The sequence below is a fragment of the Rhopalosiphum maidis genome, chromosome 2, assembly GCF_003676215.2.
Source record: "Rhopalosiphum maidis isolate BTI-1 chromosome 2, ASM367621v3, whole genome shotgun sequence".
Taxonomy (NCBI): domain Eukaryota; kingdom Metazoa; phylum Arthropoda; class Insecta; order Hemiptera; family Aphididae; genus Rhopalosiphum; species Rhopalosiphum maidis.
This window is the reverse complement of record NC_040878.1, coordinates 56,726,012-56,752,250: the sequence shown is the minus strand read 5'-3', so window position 1 is coordinate 56,752,250 and position 26,239 is coordinate 56,726,012. Positions and strand designations below refer to the sequence as shown.

The 26,239-nt window shown below is 27.8% G+C and overlaps 3 protein-coding genes across 6 annotated transcripts; 1 reads left to right on the top strand and 2 right to left on the bottom strand.

The window, feature by feature from the left end:
• Positions 1–76: 76 nt before the first annotated feature.
• LOC113554863 lies at positions 77–11,514 on the bottom strand. 4 transcript variants are annotated; one of them, XM_026958932.1, is made up of 10 exons: positions 7,198–7,509; positions 5,162–5,488; positions 4,461–4,523; positions 3,943–4,391; positions 3,533–3,749; positions 3,345–3,457; positions 2,537–2,817; positions 645–1,641; positions 379–575; positions 77–322 (listed from the first exon to the last, which is right to left on the bottom strand). In XM_026958932.1, exons 1-10 carry the CDS (start codon positions 7,208–7,210, stop codon positions 151–153), a joined length of 2,829 nt encoding a protein of 942 aa, XP_026814733.1. In that variant the 5' UTR covers positions 7,211–7,509; the 3' UTR covers positions 77–150. The 4 variants fall into 4 exon arrangements, with proteins under 4 accessions (XP_026814733.1, XP_026814734.1, XP_026814732.1 ...); XM_026958933.1 differs by lacking the exon at positions 7,198–7,509 and adding an exon at positions 11,426–11,514 and having other exon boundaries at positions 3,943–4,523; XM_026958931.1 differs by having other exon boundaries at positions 3,943–4,523.
• Positions 11,515–12,797: 1,283 nt separating this feature from the next.
• LOC113550909 (26S proteasome non-ATPase regulatory subunit 2) lies at positions 12,798–18,057 on the top strand. Its single transcript, XM_026952865.1, has 16 exons — positions 12,798–12,974; positions 13,089–13,145; positions 13,433–13,725; positions 13,844–14,050; positions 14,206–14,364; positions 14,631–14,775; positions 14,870–15,089; positions 15,172–15,278; positions 15,346–15,472; positions 15,534–15,788; positions 15,864–16,033; positions 16,096–16,317; positions 16,383–16,567; positions 17,056–17,261; positions 17,388–17,506; positions 17,767–18,057. The coding sequence occupies exons 1-16, from the start codon at positions 12,942–12,944 to the stop codon at positions 17,944–17,946; spliced, it is 2,685 nt and encodes an 894-aa protein (XP_026808666.1). The 5' UTR covers positions 12,798–12,941; the 3' UTR covers positions 17,947–18,057.
• Positions 18,050–23,625, bottom strand: LOC113550910. Its single transcript, XM_026952866.1, has 7 exons — positions 23,524–23,625; positions 22,220–22,403; positions 21,112–21,233; positions 20,923–20,999; positions 19,590–19,828; positions 18,388–18,474; positions 18,050–18,282 (listed from the first exon to the last, which is right to left on the bottom strand). The coding sequence occupies exons 1-7, from the start codon at positions 23,623–23,625 to the stop codon at positions 18,050–18,052; spliced, it is 1,044 nt and encodes a 347-aa protein (XP_026808667.1).
• Between the last annotated feature and the right edge of the window lie 2,614 nt (positions 23,626–26,239).

The following is a 26,239-nucleotide window of genomic DNA, read 5'->3' as shown; positions in this document are numbered from 1 at the left end:
AAAGAATAAAATAAAGAGAAAATGGAAGTTAAAAATTATCGTTATACCATTTACAAAATAGATTTTCAGTTGTTTAAAGATTTAAAATAAGAATGAAAGTTTTTTTTTTTTTTTAAAAGTAAATTAATCAATGGAAAGTCAAAATGGTACTTAAGAAAATTGGCATTCAGTAACAATAAGTGTTTGAGTTTGAGCAGTTTCAACACCATTTGGCTTAATACGCACATTTTGTAATGATCCAATGACATTATCTTTATCCAGATCAGAAGAATTACTGTAACGTAAATATGCAAAACCTCTAGGACCTCTCCATGTAATATGCCTAGAAAATGGTATAACGTTATTTAATATTTACACAATAATATTGTTTATACATACAGTGGTTTAACTCCACGTTCCATTAAAGCAGCTTTTAAATCACGCACTCTAACATTATTTGCAATATTTCCAACTTTAAGCACAAACTCGTCACCACTAGAAGATCTTGAATAATTTGGTTTTTCATTTGAGTTGAAGTATCCAATACGATTGTTGTTATTGTTGAAATGAGGTCTTGATTGTTGTATATAGTCTCTCTGATTTTGTAAAAAAAATAATTTTGAGTAATTTTAAAAAAATAATAAAATATATGGGATATGCTTTACCTCATCAGTCTGCGATGCTATTCCAATACGATAATGTGGTGGACGGAAAACTCTAGAGCTGGTGTAATTATCTTGACGAATTGCTGAACCTTTGGAAAAGCTGTTACGGCGAGAAATTATTCCATCGTAGAAACTATTTTGACGAGACAATGGATCATTAGAGTAACTGTTGTGGCGAATACCATGATGATTGATTCCGTTATTTTGACGGAGATCTGGTCCATTATAGCTATCATGGCGTACCATGGGACCATTAAAATATCTAGTAGGACGGACAGTTGGACCATTTGAATATCTGTTTTGTTGCATAATCGCTGACCTATTAGAGTCACGATATTGAGTTCTACTATTTGACCTTATGCTTCCATAAGATGATCGTTCTTGAGAATAGCTGTTTTGACGATAATTTTGTGAATAGTATTTTTTTGGACTAGGTAAATAATTTCTTTGAGACTTACGTCCAATAGACATTTCACGACCAAGATCTTGACGATCAATATAATCACGTCTAGTAGCACGAGAATTACTACGAGAATTATATTTACTATTACTATTAGATTGATTGATGGATTGCTTATCAATATCATCTGAATTAATACGTTTGCGTGACTGCTTTGGACGAGGTCGACGTTGTTTATTTTTAGGAGTATCAATGGATGGTGAATCAGCTTGTACATCATTACAACTTTTAGACTCAGTTAATGTTACTGGAGATGTCACAGTTTTAGCCGACTCTGATTTAGTACGACGTTTATTAGGTTTTTTTGAAGATGAACGGAGTTCTCTCTTATCATTTTGATTAGTACGTTTTTCAATTGAACTACTGCGGTGTTTTTGGCTGGAAGTAGATTTAGCACGTTTATGTTTAATTTTAGAATTTGTATTTTTAGAAACAGATGCTGATGAAGACTTAGAAGGCCGATGTTTTGATACTTCATTATCTTTAAATACTGAGTCATTTGTTTCAGATCTAGTAGAGTAACGCTTTTGACGATATCTGTTAAAAAAAAAAAATATATATTAAAAATAATTTTCAAAAAGTACTAAACATCACAAATAATTATTTTCTAGTTTAACTATAAGAAAATTGATTCAGAGCAGTCAAGTTTAGGATTGTTAGACTGTTATGTATTAGGTAAGGAGGTTATTATTCTACATAGGTTTTCCATATTACACGGGAGGGATAGTCATACCTCACTCTCTAGATTAGTGTTTCCCAACCGGTGTTCCACAGAACTTAAAAGTTCCATTAGCTAACACCAAAAGCTCTGTGAACAATTTAGGAAATAAAATTAATTGTTAACACATTAACTGTGGTGTGGGTTGAATTCGGTGATCTCCCTGTGTGGAAATGTTTATATATATATATTCAACACATGAAAATCCAAGAAAAACAACAAATTATAAGTAAATATAATATTATTATTTCATTGGCAAAAAGAAAATGATCGATAAGACTCCCGTGGAGCCATTTTCAAATAATAATTTGTAATAATAGTATAATAATGATAAATTTATAAAATGAATTGGTTATCTTGCCTTTATTACAAGAATCAAATATATAAAATATAAAAATAGCTGGAATTTCAAACAAAATAGTGCGAAGGAGCAAGAACAAATTATTTGTTACAGGGTGGTATTATTAGGAGAGGTAAGAAAAGAATAACAAGTTGTCAACGTTCGCTGCAGAGAATGAAAAGTTTTATCAATGGCGCGTCGACATCAGTAACGTGTTAAAGAACATTTTTGATTTGAACTACAAATGAACAAGAGGTGAAAAAAATTAGGGATTTTACAAAATATTCAGTGACTAAAAAATGTTGGGAAACAATACTCAAGATAGTCAATTGCCTGCCTTGGTCCTCAAATAATTTTTAAAAACATAACTTTACCCTTTGGATTTTTTATAAGTTCTTGGAGAAGGAGGTATTTCTTCAGGTTCACTGTCCACATCTTTGAGAGTACAATCAAATTCTGCATTTTGTTCTTGTTTAGTACGTAATAATTGCAATGGTGGCATTTCTAATAATCTTCGCTTAGAAATGTAATTCCAAAATACATCCTTAGGACGATCTAGACGATTTTCCACTCTAATAATTTCATTGGATGTAATAATAATGTCTACAGGTACATCATAAGGCTTGAAAATATCATTTGGAAGAGAGTCAAATACCTTAAACAAAAAAAAAAATTTGATTTACTTTAGTTAAAAATTATTCAATTTTTGATGTAAAACATTTAATGGCGCGGTACGGTAGTGAGACCGACTGTTACATGGCTCATCGGCTCAATTCCCAAAAGCTCAGCAAAAAATTTATAATAATAATAATTAAAAAAAAATAATCAGTTTTTTTTTCGGCTTTTCTTAATGAATGGGAAGTGAAACTAACCACAATGACAAAAATGTTATCCCTTATAAGATTAAACTACTTTAAATATTGAAATGTTTTTTATTGCATTATAGTGCCATAAGAATACATTATAACATAAACCAAATTGTTCTAGTTTAGAGTAAATAAAAATATAATTTATAAATTGTGGCAGCCTAAGGAATTATGTATTGTCACTATTATTAAAAATAATAATAGTGATGACAGCAAAAGCTGGCAACCTTAAATTAATTTAAACACTATTGCTATATTATTTAATAATGTTTTCTTAAATGTTAGTTATTATTCATATCAATAATGTATTACATACCTGTACATCATGTACAATAGTAACTACTACAGTATTGTCAGTTACCATATTCATAGAACTTAAGATGACAAATTCTAAATCACAAAATCCATTTCCAATGCCAATTCTGCGACCTATTATAATAAAATAGTTTTTAATAATAATAATAATTAAAAACAAAAAAAACATTTATTAATATATAATATTACCTTTTTTATCAACAGCAACAGATCCCAGAATAATCATATCTATATGAACATCATTATTTTGATCCAAAGTTATTAATTTATTTCCCCATTTACGAAGTCCTTTTTGAGTACTAGCTGATCTCAGCATTTTTGCTGATGGTTCAGCAAATGGCAAAGACACATTTTGCAAGAGTCCTTCCTTCAAACGAAGCAATGGAACTAATAATCTCTTGCCCCACTAGAATATGAATTTATAAAGATTTATCATTAACTTATACGTGAATACAAAAATACGCATAGTTTCATCTATTTGTTTAATTTTTTTATATTTAATATAAATTTGAAATAAATAAGAAGAACTAAAATCAATTTATTATAAAAATATGTTAGCCCATATATAAAAATTAATCTGAAAGAAAATAATAACTTACATTCAATGTCAGAAAACGAGCTGTCTCTTGAGCTTTATCAGGAGTGACTTGGATGGTCTTAGCTTTTTTAAATTCATCCAACTTCTCTAACATTAGAGAAACATTATTACATCCTTTGAAATTTGGTATACGATTAAAGCATGGTTTTGGAAATATAACTAGCAAGTTTTCTTCCATAAATTCCCAAACTTTTTGACGAATATCTTTCTTGGATGTCTGTTCCAATATGATACTATCATCAATGCGAACTGGTTTTTTTTCTAAGCCTTCATCTAATGCACAACTATCATTTGGAACGCATTTTTCAGTTTCATTTGAATTACATTTTTCAGTTTCATTTTCTTTTACTTCATTCGAGATAGTATCTTTTATTTCTATCTCATTTAACTCTACAGTAACATCATTTTTAACTTCTTCATTTGACTCGTTTGTTCCATTTTCAACTATAACTGAATGTTTTTCATTGGAAAGTTTAGTATTTTCAATTTTAATATCAAAAGAACCATTATAAACTTTACTTTTCTCTAGTCCATCAGATTTGTTGTCATTAGATTCTTTGGTTACTTCAGTTTTAGGAGAAACTATAGATAAATAATACGAAAAACATACAATTTAAGATTCAAAGAAATGGATATGGTAAATACAGCATTAAATAAAATTTTAAGAAAAAGGTATAATATTATACACAATGAACCATATTATTTTTTCTTACCATTAAATTGTGGTAATAACAATACTAAGATTTACATATTATATAGTAAAACCAGCTTCTGAGGTGAAAATATTTTTTTTTATAATCCAAGGGTTAGTTAAGAATGTAGAAGAATTTGAGAGAAATATTAATGGATTTAAAATAACTGAATAAAATTAGGTGTTAAGAAAGTAAAGAAGGGAAGTCCAAGAGTAAATGTGGTATTTTGCAAATGCTTTCAGTGAAATGAAAAAAACAGAGCAAAAAATCATTTAGCCCAAGTTTAGAAGGCTTGGCTGACCAGGTAGTAGCAAATAGCTCATGGGGAATTTAGATTAAACAATAGTAAAATCTGGGTAAATTTAAATTATTGGACAGTTTTTTTTTTTTTTTAATAAGAATATCAGGTAGAATGATTTTGTATTTAGATGCAAAGTTAGCCAATAGGTTTGTACTATATATTTTAGGTCATGATGCAAAAGATGACTATTATATTGTGCCCTACCCTATAAATAATTATTTACTAACCTAAAGCAGTGGGACTTGTAGTTGATGATTTAGATACCGGGCTCCTCAACAATTGATTAACTTTAGCCTTATTTTTTGATTGAGCAAGTCGTTCAGCAAGATTAGGAGATTTAATACTTCCTGGGCTTGACTTAGTTGAAGATGGAGAACATCCAGATTTAGATGGGCTTGATGAAGCACTATCAGATTTTGAATTATCATCAGGAGACTTAGGGCTCTTTGGAGAACCAGTTGTAGTTTTTTGTTGACTCATATTTCCAGAAACTACAAGTTTTGGACTAGGTGGATTTCTTAATTGTAAACCTTTTTCAAGAAATTGTTGTAGATCTAATAAAATTAAACAAAGTTACTTTAAAACATTATATCTATTAATTTACTAAACCAGAGATTAAACCAAATACCTTACATATCTAATATTTATTTTATTAAGTCTTGAAAATACCATCTGACCATCATTTTTCATTTTAGATATGAAAATATATTTAAGAAGTTAAAGGACACCATGTATACAGTATACATGAATTATATCTGCCTTACTAACTTACACAAATGTATTTGTGTTTAGAAGTTAAAATTATGTAATAACCCTAAATGTGTTTACTAAATAAATTTTTTAACGAAATTTTAATTTTTAAGTTAATATTGGCGATTTTGCGTTATGAGCCCGATGTAACCATCAGTGGTTGGCGAGAGTAATCGGAGGGAATGTTTACTCTCGCCAACCGCAGACGGTTACCTCGTTGCTCATAACGGGAAATCACCAATAGAAAGTATTACAATTTAAAAATTTTCAGTTAGATAATTTACAATACTCTATCTAGTAAGATAATACACCACAGTTTTTTTTCACTAAGTTTTTAATGTACCTCCACTAAATATCCTATTAGTTTCGTGACGATACATCATAGCATATGTTCACTCACGAAACAGAATACAGGTACTTTAGAGATAATAAACTTGTAACTACATTACATTATTATATAAGTTATTATTAGTATTATTATAATTTTTATTTTATAATTGAAATAAGGAAAAGGTACAAAAATGATTTATAACTATTGTACCTCAAATATTAACAATCCAAATTCTATAATTTATATAAAAATCACATCCCATATTCAGTTAATAAGTATATGAGGAATTACATGCATAATACCAAGATAATAGATTATTGAGAGAAAAAAAAAATAATTTACAATAGGTATCCAATAGAAGAAGGTCGAAGATTTAAGATTATTGAGAAACAAAGATAGAAAAACAAAACTTAAAAAGACCAAAAATAATTATTACTTTATTAAGTATCTACATAAAAATAAACCTATCACTGGCGATATCGGGCATTGGAAAAATTCGATAGATGTGATGCTTAACCTAACATAGGAAGCGGTATACAAAACATACGAGTATAAATAGGAATAATACCTAAGTACATTATAAACTAGGTATTCTAAATCGTCAACAACATAATGATCGGAAAAAGAAAAAGTTAAGAGGTTATAAAATATTTAATTTTAGGCCAAAATAATGATAGTGAGATCGAACGTACACGCGAGGTTAAAACCGTCGAACGTATAATAAAAGATAATATTAAATTAAAGAAACCATAACAATATAATATTATAATTACATTGCGGAGACACGTAATACTCGCAAAATGTATTTGCAGCAGAAGCGTCTACTGCGAATTTTATACGATCTACAAAATCGGCGAGCAACGTTGAGCGAGCGATGGGGAAAGCTTATTATTTTCTAAATGTTAAAAATCATTCGAACACTGTACTTACGCGGTAATGAAACACGCACGCACGACCGATGTCGGAGACTTGCACACGCGTCTCGTTTGGACCGAATTTCGTTTTGCAAAAAACGCACGATTAAAATGAATAATTATTATTTATTATTGTTGTTACTAATAACGACGAAACGGCGACGGTGGCGGACGACGACGAATAATAAAACGGCAGGTCACGCTCTTTTTCGTGGGTGGTAACAGTGGTGAGGCGGGTGGTGGTTACATGTAAAACGGAGTTACTTACCGGAGTTGCCCATGGTGTGCCGGCCAAAGGTAACCAGATAAATGTGTGCTCCGTTTGACGGTGCACCGGCTGCGTTGCGTGCGACGGAAAAACGCGGACGAGGTGGTTGGGAGAAGAGAAAGATATCGAACGAAAAGAATTCTTGCCCTCCTCCGACGGGTATCGTTGACTGTCGTGTAGTTGGCGACTGGCGATTCGGCGCGGACTGTATAGCGTGTTGTACCTCCGTGGCACGGTGACGATAACCTCTGAAAGACGAGTTCGCGACAGACTTCGGACTTCGGAATGTTCGGACTAAAAGCTGCAGCCCGCGCTCAACCGACGGTGGTCCGGCGTGCCGGCGGCGGCGGCGGATCCGGCCAATGGAAACGCGCGATGCGGCCTCGCCGAACTCGTCCCGGGATTCCCGACTCTCAACAGTCTATTTTTAGCACCGTGTTGTAGGTTTATCACTGAACGCGATAGGGTTTTTAATCCACCTTGTCCGTTATTATTTAATAACGAAATTTATCAAGTTATGCATTATTGCGTTTACGCAACGTCCTAATCACGGTTAACGAGCAAATTGTTGCATTTACTTAGTAAATAATTATTATTTTTACCTATCGTCATTATTATAACGTAAAATACGAATCAAATAATTATTATTATTCGTCGAAAATCCCCGCAATATTCCTAATTAAATAACGACATTTATTTTTTATATACTCAATATATTTTAATAACATTCTATAAATTATAAACCATAATAGCCACTGGGCTTTATACATTACAGTTATTAAATAATAATATTATTGTCAAAATAAATTATTACATAAATATATATCTATAGAATGTAGTTGCATGTTGTGGCCTAAAGATACCATTACACATATTATTATGGATAACTTGCTATTCTATTTTTTTTATACTTTAACAACATTTTTGTTACTGGTACTAGTAGTTCTTGTCAACAAAAAGATTCTGTAATGAATTCTTTACATAAACTGGTTACTCGCTCTACTGTATAGTAGTTTTCGAGAATACATCTTCCTTTAGTTCGATTTAAATTGAAATACATATACTAGAATTCAATGATAAATTATTGAATACGATAGACTTCATGATATTAAATACGAATATGAATATCTCCCAGGATATTTTTTTTCATATTTATTTTTTTACTAGTACTAGGTACGCTGTACGGTATATTGAAAATATTAAATAATTTATTATTCAAATGCAATCATTAAATTATAGCTTAAATTATTACATCATTGTAATTTAATAACAAATAAATAATACAAATTAATACCGACGTTCAGTAGAACTGAGTAATAGGATCGTCGTTTAAATAGTTAAGTATTAGACTAAATTATTTAGTAATTTCATTCTATTATCTGTAATATAATGTACAAAAAATAATAATAATATATGGCATGGCATTATGTGCAGTTTCAAAGTACTACTACAATAAATATTGAAACAAAATATTAAATTAGTAACACCAAAAATTGTTCACGAAAAGTTGTAATTTTTATATCAAAATCTAATTTCATCAAATGTCTATAAAAAAAATTGTGCACAATGCCATAATATCTATTTAATAAATTTAAAATAGAATAAAATTAAAATAAATGATTACTCATTAGTCATTAGAAACCTCATATTACATTTCCAAGCAGATACTAATAGGTACTATCAAATATCAATATTGCGTGAATTATAAGTTACAAGAATAATTTTTGTAATTTTGACTAATATACCCAACACCTGGAACTTCTAATGCCTATGAAACAAAATTATGCATGTGTCATTTCAATATTTTGTAATTCCTGTAACTCGTAAAAAAAACTTACAAAAGAACTTTGTATTAAATTTACAAGCCTAAGCATAAAAAATAATATTAACATACACCGAAAAAATTCAAAATATCATAATAATAAAAATGCATAAAACACATATAAATAACTTAAAATTAATATAAGTTTACATTTTTGAAAAATTCATGGTTACTGGTTAGAGATAATTATGTAAAATATTTTGAGTTTCAACGATGAGTATTGAGTGTTTATTGAATTTCAACAAAATAATAAAATATATTAATATAAATTTCGATATTGAATTTCGACCAAATTCTAATTTAAAAAAAATAATATTTAGTACCTAATTATAACATTTTTTTTTATTTCACACAGAAAAACTTTTAAAGAATCCCGTGTTAAATTATCTTACTTAATATTAGAACTAAAATAGTTTTGAATTACATATTATATACAATTATTCATAAATATTCGTTACTTTGACAGTATTCGTCAACATTGTAACTTGAAGACTATATTTTTAATCAATTTAGGCGCTATAAAAACCACTTACCTATTAGAAATATAATACTACATTTTAAGTTTTTTTTATTTTGAAAAAAAAAATTAAAAAATTCAAATGTCTATTTTGAAAACAATATCATGTTTAGAAAAAAAATAATATAAAAATTCGGTTTAAATTTTCAAGTATCTAAAATAAAAAAAAGACCGACATATTTCCGTTTTTCTGCAATTTATTTTTAATTATTCCCTATTACCCAACTAATTTTCTACTAGATTTCACCCAAAGTTAAAAGTGTACTGTTCTTCAAGAAAATATCATATACAAATTACAATTAAATAAAAATAATTCATTCAAAAACCACTACAATAATCGCTTCGCTCAAATCTAAGACATAATCATAATATATAATTTTTAAAATTATATAGATAAGCTAACCTATTTACAAAATTTGTCATCAACGAATCAGAAAATTATTAAAAATAATGAACACAAAGCAAATATCTATATTATTCTTCAACTAACATAAATCATGTATATAATATACATGATATTTTTAGTTAACAAAAAAAGTTTAACTTAGTCTCCCAACGTCTCAACTACATGCTATTTGAACTTTTTCATAATATTTTGGATACCTCGCACAGATAAAAATATTATTATATACCATCAGTCAATATATTTATTTGACATTACTAAAATAACATGTTATATTTTATATGAATAATATTTCATTAGTTTAATATAATAATGGTCAATACAAGAAAAATCTGACTAATCATTTTATTGAATTTATATTATTACAAAATCGTGATTGTGTCGATAGTGATTCATTGTGTCAAAGGTATTTATCTAAACTGAAATAGTATTTATTTCCGTTTTATGTAATTTTCACAGTGCATTTAATTGATATTATCCAATATTTTATTTGTATTAAACATGTCTGATAGTATTAACTATGTGATACTTAAGATAACGTGGATGACAGGATTGATAAACAGGGAATGTCCGAATGTATATTAGGTATTTAACACTATTTTTAACAAAATATTGATAGGTAATAAATATTAGGACTTAAAAACTGTTTCATATACTAATGATACTATTTAAAATTAAAATATTAAAATCCCTCTTCTTAATTTGCATCTTCGTTAATTTAATAAATAATTATATTATAATATTGCATTACATTTAAAATATACTATAACTTTATACGTAAAACTAATAGGTAAGTTTAAAAGTATCGACTATAGATATTATTTAGTACATCAAATAATTAATGATATAAAATATATAACATTTTAAATAGTATTTTTAGCTAGTAGGTTCCTGGGATAAGTATAAAATACATAAATTAATAAGTACTTATGATTATTTGCTAAAATAAAAATGATATAACATAAAACAATTAAATAATGTGAGCCATATGAGGATGAGATGAAAATTTGCGAATTTATTTATTTTTAAATTATTTTATACCAATTATGAACTGAGCCATAAGACTTATTATATTTTGTATAGAAATCAATTGTTTTCAAATATAAAATAAAATTTTAACTCTGTTCAAAGTAGATAATTTAAATATGTCCATAGTTTATTGCTAAGCTATAGAACATAATTTATTTTCAAGGATCTATAATTTAAACTTTAAATAAATATATTTGAATATAATTATTATTTTATTTATATATATAAGCCTTATAGTTACTATGCCGAGTAAAGATAAAATATTAGTAAAATACTAAAGTATCAATTAGTGAATAACCAAACATCAATTGCTGAGTTGCTGAAAGGATTCTACATAATTGTGAGTTAATCGATTTAATATAATATATTATACTTAATACAGGAAAAGGTCTTAAACTTATGGATATTATACTACAAAATAATGAATTTATTTCAAAATTGTTAGATAGGTACTTACATTATATCGTCCGAGTAGGTGATTTTATTGACCACTTCACTTCATCGTGTATTATCAACAAATGAAACGTACAAGGTTAAATCGCGATACTGAAATTATAAGCTGGCATTATGTATATTTTATATTTAGAGAAGTTATCGAAACTTTTGTATAATGTCGTTATAATAGTACCTGGTGGCTGGTATTTAAACGATGCACAACTTCCCAATTAAAAATGTGCTGTGCAGTATATTATGTTCTCCGTATGCTAAATACATACAGTATATAATAATATTATATTATAGACGAATGTAATTTACCGTAATTAAGAAATTATGCTCGAATTGCGTTTGCAAATTTAATTTGCCTTCTGCTGATAATACCGTAATAAAGGTAGTGATCCGTATTACCTATACATTTTTATTCTTATATCATTTTGTATTATATAAATTTACGTGAATTGTTTAATACGAATTGCTTATAAATATTTTATTTTTGCAGTAAATACTTAATATTATATACCCACGTCGTGTCGCTGTGCCTATATAATTTACGCACCAAAACGTATAATGTATTATTCATCCATTAATTATATTTACTTAAACATTTAAAAAAGATGGTACGGATGATGATTTATACAGTATTATAGTCCATAACTCATAACTTAGAAGTTAGAGATTTAGGCAGATGGAGTTGGTATATGCGTAGTATTGTGAATATAGATTAAAATACAACATTAAGAAATCGCGTATTAGTTACACAGTATTAAGCTTAATTTTTTGTTTTCGAGTTTTCAAAGCAATTGCAAAAATACAAAATTCAGACGCGATTTTCAGAAAATCATTTCATACAATATTTCGTACGTTTATAGCTACAAACAATGTTCTGGAGTCAATTACTATATTGCTTGCTTTGTAATTTTTCAAAATGTGGGTATTGGTACCAACAACGTGATGTGTCGTAAATCTGAAAACTTAGAATACATAAATACAGCTATCGTTAGTATTCGTCACGCTAATATTGTTCATAGAACATTATAAATTATATGATTTTAGGCTTGGAACTTTTAAATATCTTATCCTTTATTATTCTTAACATAATTTTGACTTGATATTTAGATCGAAATAATAAACATTAGGTACATTAAATTTATTACTGAAAAAATTAACAATAGATATAATAACATATTAATTTATATTATAATTATATTCGATATTAAAATTTTGTATAAAAAAAATTGATTTTAAATGTTGTACTGCTATCTAGTGGTCAATATTAACACCAATATCCAAGATTTGATGTTATTGTATCGTCAACAATACCATGGTATACATTAACCTAACATCTACACACAAACAATCCTTGGTAGGGATGATAGGTGTTTTAATGTTATTACTTTTCGCTTGTCATCCACATCTGAAATCTGAATTCGGTTTTTTAGCAAAATCGTCGGTAGTATTGTTTGTCGTTTAACTTTTTAAGTGAATCATTTTTAGATTTACTTGTTTATTACACTTGGATTTAATTATTTCAAATCATGAAGAAGGCTGAAAAGAAAACCGAGGAAATGGTAAGATCTTTTTGTCGAAAATATCTTTTTAATTTCGATAAAAATTGTATTTTGTTAATGTTCAAGTCATGTTTTTAATATGAGAAATATTATATTTTATTAATTTGTTTGCAGTCCGAAGAGGACAAGAGACTAGAAGAAGAACTTCATATGTTGGTTGACAGAATATTAGTGAGTTTTATTTTACTGTATTAGTTATTGTTAAATATTTTTTACTTTATTATTATTTGGTATTAGTTTTTCTAAATACCTATCGGCTAGCAACATAATAGATGCAAGTTAGTTGGATATAATTATAGTAATAACCAATATGTTGAACATTAAAACAGTTGTAGTTTTTTTATAAATTTTAAGTCATATTACGAGCTTTAATGCATCAATTGTAATTATTATTAATTTTATACCTTTTTTTATAAATGTATTATTTTCATTGAATTGTCAATTATTTTTATTTTTAGGAAAAGGATGCATCTCTTTATGGACTTGCATTAGAAACTTTACGTAAATTAATTCGTACATCAACAACATCAATGACCAGTGTACCATTGCCATTGAAATTCTTGCGTAGCTATTATGCACGTTTGAAGGAAAGATGTGATACCATTGAAACTGACGAGAAAACAAAGGCTCTACTCTGTTCAGTTGTGTCTATATTAGCTATGGGACAAGATAGAAATCTAAGAGATACATTACGTTATTGTTTAAGAGCTGGAGAAGTAGATGTTGGCGACTGGGGTCATGAATATGTTAGGTAAGTGGCTTAATAATATTATCATTAGTTGAATTATGAATTTTATAAATATGAACTCTTAAGTTCATTTTATTTATTTAGGTCTTTAAATTGTGGTTTCTTTTTAAATGTAATTTAGACAATTGGAGGCTGAGATAGCAGAAGAATGGAATAGTGATCAAGAAAATCGAAATAAATTGCTTTCATTGATTAAAAGTATTGTGGCTTTTGATATGAAACATAATGCTGAGATTCAAGCTTGTGATTTATTGATGGAAATTGACAGATTGGATCTCTTACAAGTAGATAAATCAAATTACCTAAAAGTCTGCCTCTATTTAATAAAGTAAGTTTTTCTATTTTAATATCAATACAAATAATACCTAAATATTTATTTTAAAATTAACAATAAACCAATAATTAATTTAAAAGTTAACATACTCATATTATATTATAGTTTTCATTCAATGTTAATTGTTAATATATATTAATTATTTTAAGTTGTTCAATTTATGCTGTGGAACCTGAACGAACAAATATCTATAATGAAGTAATGAAACATTATTTGAATTTTGAAGAATACTCAAGAGCATTATGTTTAGCTATGTCTGTTAATGATACAGATACAATGTCAAAAATATTTGTTGCTTGTCAGGATCCGTAAGTTTTTTTTTTTTATCAATTTATCCATTCTTAAATAATTATTTAATACTAAGTGGATTATCACAAACCACTGAATATTATAATAGATTTAATCTATTCTGTGGTACAATTTCAAAATTCATATTAATTTTCACTTTTGGTTATTGGTTTGAATAGTTTATATTAGCTTTATAAGCCTACTAAGTATTCTCTTAGCTGTAATATTATCTATTTTCTATAAGTTAGTATATATTAATGATATTCTTAATGTTTATGCTGAATAGAGTTGTAAGGAAACAATTGGCATACATGCTGGGACGACAGTATGTTGGTTTGGAATTAAACGATGAACCTAAAGATAAAGCAGATCTTACTAATATTATGTCTAATTCTCACATCAATGAACATTTTAATAGCTTGGCAAGAGAAGTAAGTCTTTCAAGTTATGATAAAAATTTTATTGAGGAATGTATAATTATTACCTTGAATGTTTTCATTTATTTTGTTCATATGAATATTTTAGTTGGATATATTGGAACCAAAAACACCAGATGATGTATATAAAACTTGGTTGGAAGGTTTAGTGTTACGTCCATCATACAATTTAGATGTGCCTGTAGATTCAGCACGACACAATCTTGCATCAACTTTTGTTAATGCTTTTGTCAATGCTGGATTTTCACGAGACAAATTGGTGTCTGTTGAAGATGGCAACAAATGGATGTATAAAAATAAACAACATGGTAGGTATTTTTACATATACAAAGTGATCATGAAAATTTAATTTGATGTAACTGTATTCATTTAATGTGTGTACTTTTTCAGGAATGTTGAGTGCTGCTGCTTCTCTTGGACTTATTCATTTGTGGGATGTCCATGGTGGGTTAACTCCAATTGACAAATATCTTTACACATCTGAAGAATATATTAAAGTAAATATTGCATTTTTATATTGTGTTATAAATGTTTTGTTTGTAACCTCTAATTTATTATGTTTAGGCTGGTGCTCTTCTTGCTTTGGGAATTGTAAATGTTGGAGTACGCAATGAATGTGATCCAGCTTATTCACTTTTATCTGATTATGTTTTACATGAAAGTGTTTTACTTAGAATTGGAGCTGTCTTAGGTAACTTAATTTTATAAATATAATAAAGTAAATGAAAGTATATGTCATAAATATTTTTTAGGTTTGGGACTCGCCTATGCTGGCACAAGACGACAAGATGTTATAACATTATTGTTGCCTGTAATGTCTAACAATAAATCTACTCCAGAAGTTGTTGCTTTGGCTGCTCTTTCTTGTGGAATGATTAGTGTAGGTGCTGCTAACCAAGATGTTATATCTACAATCTTACAAACTCTGGTGGATTTACCTTCAACAGAATTACAAGATGGCCATTATTCAAGATTTTTACCCCTAGCTCTTGGATTATGTTATCTTGGTATACATTTTTAAATTTTATTTTATTTACACTAAAAATATATTAATCTAAAAAGAATGTTTCTACCACTTTAAGGCCTTAAAGACAAAGCTGATGCACTTGATGGAGATTTAAATGTATTAGCTGATCCATTTAAGTCTATGGCTAAAATGACGGTCAAAATGTGTGCTTGTGCAGGCTCTGGTGATGTATTGACTATTCAAGAGTTATTACACATATGTAGTGAACATTATACTCCAGCCCCAGTAATTGTTATTTAATAATTTTTACAATGAATATTAAATAATGTTGCTATTTCTTTTTTTAGAAAGAAGAAGTTTCCAAAAAACAAAATGAAAAAAAAGATAAGGATAGTGATAAAAAAGAAACTACTACTTCTGCAGAAAAAGAAAAGGAGAAAGAAAAAAACAAAGAAACAGCTAGTAAGGACCTTTCAACCATGCAAGCTGTTGCAGCTTTAGCTGTAGCTGTTGTAGCAATGGGAGAAGATACTGGATCAGAAATGTGTACTCGAATTTTTGGACAATTAGTAAGACATTCATATATAATTGAAGATTGTAGAACTATGTTTAAATATTATTTGATTAATTTTAGGGAAGGTATGGTGAACCACCTGTAAGAAGAGCAGTTCCATTAGCAATCGCGTTATTATCTATATCAAACCCTCAAATGAATATCATTGATGTGCTAAATAAATACTCTCACGATCTAGATGAAGAAGTAGCACATAATGCTATTTTTTCAATGGGTTTGGTTGGAGCTGGTACCAATAATGCTAGGTAATTAAAAACATAAGTCTGATAATCAGATCTTTATTTTAAAAATTTTGATTTGAATTTCCACTATTAAATGCTTTATTTATTCATATTTTTTAGTTAATAAGAACAATAAATTAAATTAAGAAAGTAATAAGCCTAAAAAATATAAAATAATATATTTTAGTCAAGATTAATGTTAAATTTATTTTGTAATAAAACAATTAAATTCATGTATATGATCAAGCAAGTCAATTGATTATTCATAATTTTTAATCTATTATAGAACTTAGACATTATATTATGTATTTTTAAATCTTCATTTACTTGCATTTTATAGTTTATGAAGAAAAAAAACAGTTTAAATTAGATTTGTTCACACTACTACTTGTTTTATGTTTATATTTGTTATTAAAGTTTAAATATTTTGATTTGTCAATTTTACAGTTTCTAACCTTTTTTTTTTTGTGAAAATGTTATTTTTAAATAATAATAAATTTGAAATTTTTTAGATTAGCTACTATGTTGCGTCAGTTAGCTCAATACCATGCTAAAAACACCGGTCATTTGTTTATGGTACGAATTGCACAAGGCTTGACACACATGGGTAAAGGTACACTATCATTGTCACCGTTCCATACTGACAGACAGGTAATGAATCCTGTAGCTGTATCAGGTCTTCTCATCACACTATTTAGCTTCTTGGACACTCGTAATAGTAAGTACTTATTTTTAATAATATATTATTTTGATATTTTCTTTGTATAAAATATGTTAAATGAAGTTAACAAAATAATTAATAATATAAAAATATATTTATAATTATTATTTTTTTGTCATTTAGTTATCTTAGGTAAGTCTCATTACTTACTTTACACTTTGGTGGTTGCTATGTACCCAAGATGGCTGGTGACTTTGGATGAAGACCTTGAGCCACTCCCTGTATCAGTTCGAGTTGGTCAAGTAAGTTTTTTTTTTAACTGCCATGTTGTATTGTCTATTGTTTAATGCACACACTTTACCCAGATAGAAATATATTAAAATGAAAATGATAAGAATGTAGTGTCTCAAACGTATAGTTGTGGGTTAAATCCTACTCTGTCTATATTTTTAACTTGACTTTCAATTTATGTCTTATAAAAATGCCTGTGGCTTTAATATCATGGTTAACACAAAATAATGAAAAATATTTAATTTAATTGATAAACCATTGTATTTTGTAGGCTGTTGATGTCATTGGAAAAGCCGGTACCCCTAAAACAATTGCTGGAGTACATACCCACACAACACCAGTTCTATTGGCAGTAGGCGAAAGGGCAGAACTTGCTACTGATGAATACAAATGTCTTACACCTGTTATGGAAGGATTTGTTATATTGCGTAAAAAGCAAGAAAACGAGTAATTTTTTTTACATTTATATATATATATCTTCTTTTTTACACAAATTAGTTATGTGTGTCAATAAAAATTAATATTATTTGTAAATAAATCATAAATATTAATATTTATAAAAGATTTTTAAATTTATTGTTCCTTTTTTCATGTTTGGTAGTTGCTATATCAACAACTGTTATAATCACAAGTATTACAGACCAACAAGTTAAAATAACTAATGATTTTATAACAAAATTCTGTGTTTCAATCAAATTTCTAACAAAACAAATGCCTGCTGAAATTGGGAAATACCCATTTATCTCATATTTCCAATCAAATAATTTACATGTGGGCCACCATAGTCCTATAAAAAAAAAAAAAATAATAATACAATATACAATATTTAGACATAAAAATATTATTTTAAATCAGTTATCGATCATAATTATATACTATATATATATTCAACCTGAGACGTAGACGCATATTGTAAATTTTAAGTACAATATTATTGTGACATAGAAATGATTTTTCACAACTGAACATAAGATGTATCCTGTAAAAAATAGTATTTAGTTTTAAATAAAAATAGGTAAATGTATAAATTACAATTACACGAACGTGAGTAAGCTGGAGTAAATATTTATTACTTAGTAAAAATACTGTACTATAGGAATGAAATGTATTTGAAAATATTATAATTTATAATATGATAAACTATATTGACTTATAAAAAATCTCTCAACATTTATATGTAAACAGAGTATAATAATCCATTTTACACTAGTTATCACAATAAATTTTAAAAAAGAAGTAGGCAAGGCCCGTGGTTACCAATTTGCTGTTCATAAGGTGTAGAGTGGATCACCATTATGACTTATGACTTTATGAGTATGTTAAATTGTAGTTCAATTATATATCAGAATATGAAAAACAATTTTGAGCAGAGCATCTTTCCTAGATTATAAAAGAAATACTGATTTTCTTTAAACTTTTACCCTTAAGTATAAACTAGATCCAAATTTCTATCCAAAACTATATTTTTGAAAATCTAAGTATTTTATCAACTATTTATCGTTTAAGCTGCTCAAAATCTAAAATTTATATGTGTAACTAAAATTTTTTATGAATTTTGATAATCACAATTTTACATTTAATCAGCAGTCGGCAATCAACAAATCAAACCATAGATTAACTGATTAACTAAATGTGGTTATTTATAAAAAAATATACAGTGGATTCCGCTTAATGTGGGCATGTAGTCTGGACAAAAAGTACTACAAGATAGTATTTTTATACCAAAGATCGGTAGTATCCATTAGTATCAAATTGTTATTTTTGTAACATAAAGTGGGTAGTTTTTCACTTTGCATAACAATAATTTTTAACCTTGTTAATATACATTTATATACCAGACCATTTTGCCTATATTAAGCGGATGCCCATATTAACCGGTGCCCACATTAGGTGGAATCCACTGTATAATTTATCCTATAAATTGGATTTGTTTACATATCCCGATAATTTAGAAAACCGCGAGTCTGTTAAAGTTAAACGTTGAATATTTTTACGGTATTTTGATGAGATTGCCTAAATCAAACCCCTTAACAATTGTTCTATGTCACGACCTTTTAACTTATAAATGTTATGTCTAAGTTATAATCTAATTACCCAAGTGTATTCCGCTGATGCTTACGAGCAACAAACCCAAGAAAATGTAATGACAATAAGGATTTATAATATCATATAGGATGTGCACATGTACAACTGTGCATGCGTTCCAAACAACGGCAATTGGTATTTGGACGATGAGACAGGCTAGATATGATGTCCAACCGTCGTAATAACAGTCTTCACCTGTGACCTGTTGCAGCTGAACGGCGATTGCTCCGTGGAAAAAGAACGTCAAACTAATAAAATATATAACGTACGATATTATTGTAATACGAAAGTAGTGCTTGGCCATACCCAGACATTTTTTAAGGGAGGGGGGGCGTTAATTTAAAAATAAATAACTTTTTTTTATACATTTTATTCATAATACATTATTATATATCGATATTATTAAATTACATTATTAAAATTAGGTATTATCATTATTCCAAAGCACTTAAACTACGATAAGATAAAATACTCCAGTTATTATTAAAGAGAGTTTTATAGGTACTACATAAGTATTCTATGCATATGTCTACTAAATATGCGTGTAACAAATTATGCTTGGGAAAAGAAATTTAAAATTCTAGTGGGAAAAGTGCCTCCCCTGGGGTCGCTAATGAAACAGGGTAGTATGATTTGACCGGTGGAAGACATAAACGCCAAAATGAGATAAGAAAAATTAAAGTCGTATCGTTCAAAAGCGCTAAAATAGTATCGTACATAAGCGCCAAAATCCTAGGTACGCATAGTGTGTGCCACGGTACATAGGTACACTGATATTAAATTTAGAACTATATCGTTCAAAAACTCCAAACATTTAAATCGACAAATGTATTATCTGAATATCTGTTTACGATTGTCACATATACATTGTGTAAGCACTGAGCAGTTTTGTCTTATAACATATTGTTAGTACCTACTTCGTAAGCATTTATGTAATTATTATTGAATATTTTTTTATTATTTTATGTACTATAATTTTTTACAAGAGCAATTTTTAAATAACTATTTACATAAAATACTAATTTTGATACGAATGATATGTCGTTTTTGCACCTTTGGCGCTTATGTCACATGTTGGGTATAACAGGTATACAATATTAGATTGGCGCTTATGTACAAAACATTTTGGTGCAAACCATAGGTCATTTTTATACATTTAGCCTTTAGGATTAGGAACAACAGATAAAATACTGGCCCTTGACTCAAGAGTTAAATTTTTAGGACTACAATTTGGTAGGAGATATGGCTAAGCCATCGAATACATCAGATACTCTCTGTGAACGTCTTCTGTGTAGTTAGGTACATAAGTTAAAATGTATAAATAGGTATTATGTGTACTTACATGACAACTAGTCCTGAATTTACGAATCGTCCATAAATAGGATATTCGTAATCATCGTCGTACTTCACTGTATTGTACTATAAAAACAAATCATATATTAATTAAATGACTACTTAAATATATATCTCAAATATCAATTTAATGTTTTAGTAACAATAGTGTACAGACAACTCAAATCTGCAATGTCACCTTAATAGAATCGTCATTGATGTCCGTAACGTATTCTGTCAGCATATTATGCGAGTAGTCCGATAGGAATTCTTTATAGAGTTTCATTAGTTGATCTTTTACAACAGCAGCTGTTCGCCCGTCTGAAAAATAAATCGTAAGATACCTATCGTTATTGTATGTATAATATATTATTATATATAAATTGTATTTATATGAATTGGCAATAAAGTTTAAATAGATATAAAAATGTATGATAACTCCGGGACTTATTAATTGGGGCATCACGCGGTCGACAGCCTTCAGGTATCAGTTCTAATGAAAAGTATAAACATTTTGAATTACCTACCAATTTTAAAATAGTTTTTTAAAAACTCTTTTTATGTAGGAAATTGTATTGCACTTGTACAAATTCATAAAAATTATAAGTTATTTAAATATAATACGTTATTCTCACAATGAATGCAACTTTTTGGAAAAAATACTAAAATATTTAAATTAATTTAGTGTTTTTAGTATTGTTGGTTATTGTTGCTACTCAAAATATATTTATACAACTTAAATATTGTTTTATTTTTTGAACTTTAATAACAAATATACTCAAGCAATTTCAATACGTCTTGGACTTATTTATTACTTATTATTTGTTATTTATCAATTAGGTATACCTATAATGATTAATGATTTTTGAGTAACACAAAACCGTTTAAATAAATTTATTATATAATCAACTTTATAATCTTATGGATTTGTTTTAAGTTTAGTCCTCGTGAGCTGGCTGCGTATTTTATACCTATTGGCTATTACCGTGTCTATAAACAATTATAAATATCCAGAAAAATATAAAACAAATTTGTCTCATAGTTGAATATATTTTTTAAATACCTAGCTACTATGTAATTATATTTATATTTAGTACGTGACTTGCTGTAATCTGTAATATTTAGATATTTTGTTTTGAAGTAGAGACATATAACTAACTATTTGTCTACTTTATTTTAAGAACTATCTTTTAATATTATTTTTTAGTATTATAAACGTGATACTATTGTAGAGCTTGGGGGCCCCCAAACATTTACTTCTGCACTTTTTAGTTGGATACATTATGTAAGTACATTTTGTATTATACCGGTCATGTTCATTGTGATTATTATTTGACTGTTTTCAAAATCAATGTTGTTTTTTATTTTCCTTTCGATTCGCCGTCGAAGAGCCGCTGTATAATTTTTATCAAAATATAGTAAACACTCGAACATATCAAAAACATTATCTTCGTATGTAGAGTAATCGTATTTTTTGTTTGATGTGTACATCTATACATGTATATATAATATATATATTAATATAAATATTAATTAGTGGTAATTGAAACGCAGTTTGTTATACAGGAAATATTATTTTAGATTTAGACGAAGTCAAGTCTCAATTACGTTTTAGTTTATCATTACAGTGCATCATTTAAATGGTATTTTCAATTGCTAAAATTTAAGTTACTAATTTATATTTAAAATGATAAATTAATTTTTATGTTTTGCGTATATTGTAAATTTGTACACAGAAAGAAAATAATAGTAATAACAAATTTGCTTTATTTTTAACCATAAAAATGAATGAGTCACAGTTAAATTGAATAATAGGTACATAGTATACCTAAAATTAATTAAATCACATCAGCGTAACTGTTGCATTGCCAAATAATAATTGCACTTTAACGTACATCATCTACATTTAATCGTGTAATTTATATAAAATAATATTAGGTATAATGGATCATAATTTATAAGTTAACAGCTATGATTAAACATGAAATATGAAAATAATTGTATTTTGTGTTTTGAAACATTAAAAATAAAAAGTTACTATATTTATATATTTCTAAAAAAAATTCTATTAGGTGATTTAAGTTGGGTAATTTGAATGAAATACTAATATACCATTTAAGTGGGTTTATGTGAAGTTGACGGCGCATCCCAAACGGCTCCTATGCATTCTTAGTTTATTCCTAAATGGCTCCCGTCGAAAAAGGTCTTACGAACAGGTTGACTCCCAAACTATTAACAGTAATACCAGTATACCAATTTAAGGTCGATATACCGGTATACCGTATTTTTAAATTTTAAATTTTTAAGACAAAATATCAGAAATATTGATAAAATTGAAAATACCAAAAATAAAGAAACATTGAACATAATTAATCTATACTGAAATTAATTATATATTATATACACTAAAAAACAGTAGCTCATTGGAAACATAATTGAAAAGTTTTCGTCGAATAAAATAACACGTATGGATTACATAAAAAATTGTGCGAATAATATTTCCCCAATGTCTGGTTTTTTAAACAGGATACTTATTGGTATCTATAAAGTATAAGCAATATTGAACTCGTAGTGCGAGTGTGTTGGGAGATATAAAATCTATTTTACTGACCACAGGAAAAAAAAATGCCAAGTAATGACTGATAAAAATATCACTCATAGGTTCGATCATTTCATTATTGTTGTAGCTACCCAAATCTTCATTATGTACCATTATGGGTATCTCGCGTTTCGGGTACGCCGCAAACGACCCGTGCGCAGCCAAAGGAAACAAAATTACGCACATAAATGCAGCAAAAAATATGCTGTAAACATATACAAAAACATCGATGTCTATTGATTATTAATTGACTTATATTAATAATATTAATTAATTTATACATTATAGAATATAGAATGTCAGAATATATACTAATTAACTAATTACTAATTAAAAATACCAATAGCCAATATATATTGTAATAAAACATATTATACCGATAAGAACTTTCGAACGTAATTTTTTTTTTAAATTTTAAAATTCTTAAGTCGTTAATTTGTTTATTTATACAAAAGCGAAGGCGGTCTATAAAATAATAAAATAAATTTATTATAAAATAATTTATTTTTAGTTTATATCATTATATTACTATTCCGCAAATTTATACAATTTCTTTCATTTTGATATGTTAAAAATGTAAAAACCTTCCAATATGCGCCCTGCAGTCAATAGAACCATTTATTACAACTATAAAAATATTTTAGAAGGAGGACGATCAATAAGAATTATTTGAATTATAATTATTATTATAACGATTGTTGCAGACAGGTAGAAATCGTTAATAATTATGTTTGAAATTCGAATATCTTATATAATATATGAGGTAATATAAAAATAAACTAGAATAATTCTCTCGTGTTACCTAAAAAATTAACATTTATTAAATACGTCGCGCGTTGTGTTCTATCGTGGAACATGTATATATATACATATATATGTATATAGCCGCACCCAAGTTGTAAGCGTAGACAACGGATTGCGTATTCGGCATATTAACATATTACATATTAGTATAATATAATATATTAGATTACTCGTGTAAAGCTAAGTATATTTTATTTGAAATTAAAGAAAGATCGAAATTATTCAACGTTTAATAAATAACATGATGTACTGCAACTGCCATGGAATGTAAGTGGACTATACAAATATTATGTATTATAATCAATTTTATTGGCTAAGTACCTACCTGTAACGTACTGTCGTATTACTTGTTATGAGTAACACGCACTAAAACTCATTATATCTTGCCCTCGTACACTCCACAAGTTAATGACATATATCCAAAAATGAATTTGCCATTTGGCCGATGCTCGACATTGTTAACTTATAGAGAAGTATGATGGCATACATTTATCGCTTCATGTTCGTCCTTTTTAAGGCCTCAACGATTCGTATGGGTGGTATACTCTAGTTTGGTTTAATTCTTTTAGAAAATACGTCATTAATTCGCATTAACTCGAAGGATATATCTTATACCCTGGCCTTGGTTAGTATTCAAATTTTGTCACGTTGAACGTAAAACGATTGCAAAGAAAAGTATAGCATAATTTATTAAAATGGTCATAAATATCTTTATTATACATAAAAACAAACATAAAATATTCAACTGATGTTTCTGTAAAAGATTTTCACCTCTACGCATAAGACGTAAGACTCTCACATACACACTCCTACCGAACCTTACACATGCAGTAGCAGGACTCATCTCACACTCACTGCAGTGGCGATGAGTGGTCTTAAATAACACAATATTATGTTATATTACCCGAGCAAAATTTGCTTATGTAGCCCAACCTATATTAGTAACTTACACTTACTCGCTAAAACATATTTCTAGATTTATATTATGATATTGTGTTACTATGCTTTAATATTATATATGTGTGTATGTGTGTGTATTATAATGGCTGGCTATAGTATATGACTGTATAAATGCTTATCAAATATAATGTACAATATAAATATTATATTATTAGGTATCTACGTATTTTATATATTATTATTTCATATCGCAGATTTTGCATTAATGATGTTGCGTTAATAATTAATGTTACTTAAAAAAAAAAATTTTAGTAAAATAAAAATGTAGTCCTGTGAGTCTTACGTGATTTATTAAATAAATGCTTATTTGTGTTTATGTTTACTTATTCAATATATACATATAAAGACTTTTTGCCATAGCCATGTATTAAAGATTATATTTTGAATAATAATTTTATAATAATATAAAAAAAAATACTATAGATTATTAAATTAACATTTAAACGTCACATTAATAATGACATATACGTATGTCATTGTTAATTCCTTTTAGTTGAATGTCTATAGGCCACAATATAATATTTACATGATGGCTTCTGAGCTTAAAAGTATTCACTTTTCACAGGAAAACCGAAAAGTGGCAAACTGCAGTTAATGTCATACTGTCATTATAAATCAAATTAAAAGATTAGGTAAACCAAGAAGAACGGTTACAAGGTACGATAGCATTAAATTTCGATGTAGGTAATTGTACTTAAATACCTATTATTTACCTTCGATGTCTTATAATTTTATTAAATAAAATGCAATTTACTAAAACATGCAATGTAATGGATGCAATCTATATTCAAATTATTGCGATTAACCTTTTATGGGATTCTCTTTAAAACACTTAGTTCGAAGTGTTAAATTAAATTTAACTGAATTACCTACTAAACACTATGACGTAACGTGAACATTAAACCACCTCAGGGTACTCACTACAGTCGGTACAGAGTTATTCTGCAAAATGTTATTTACTACT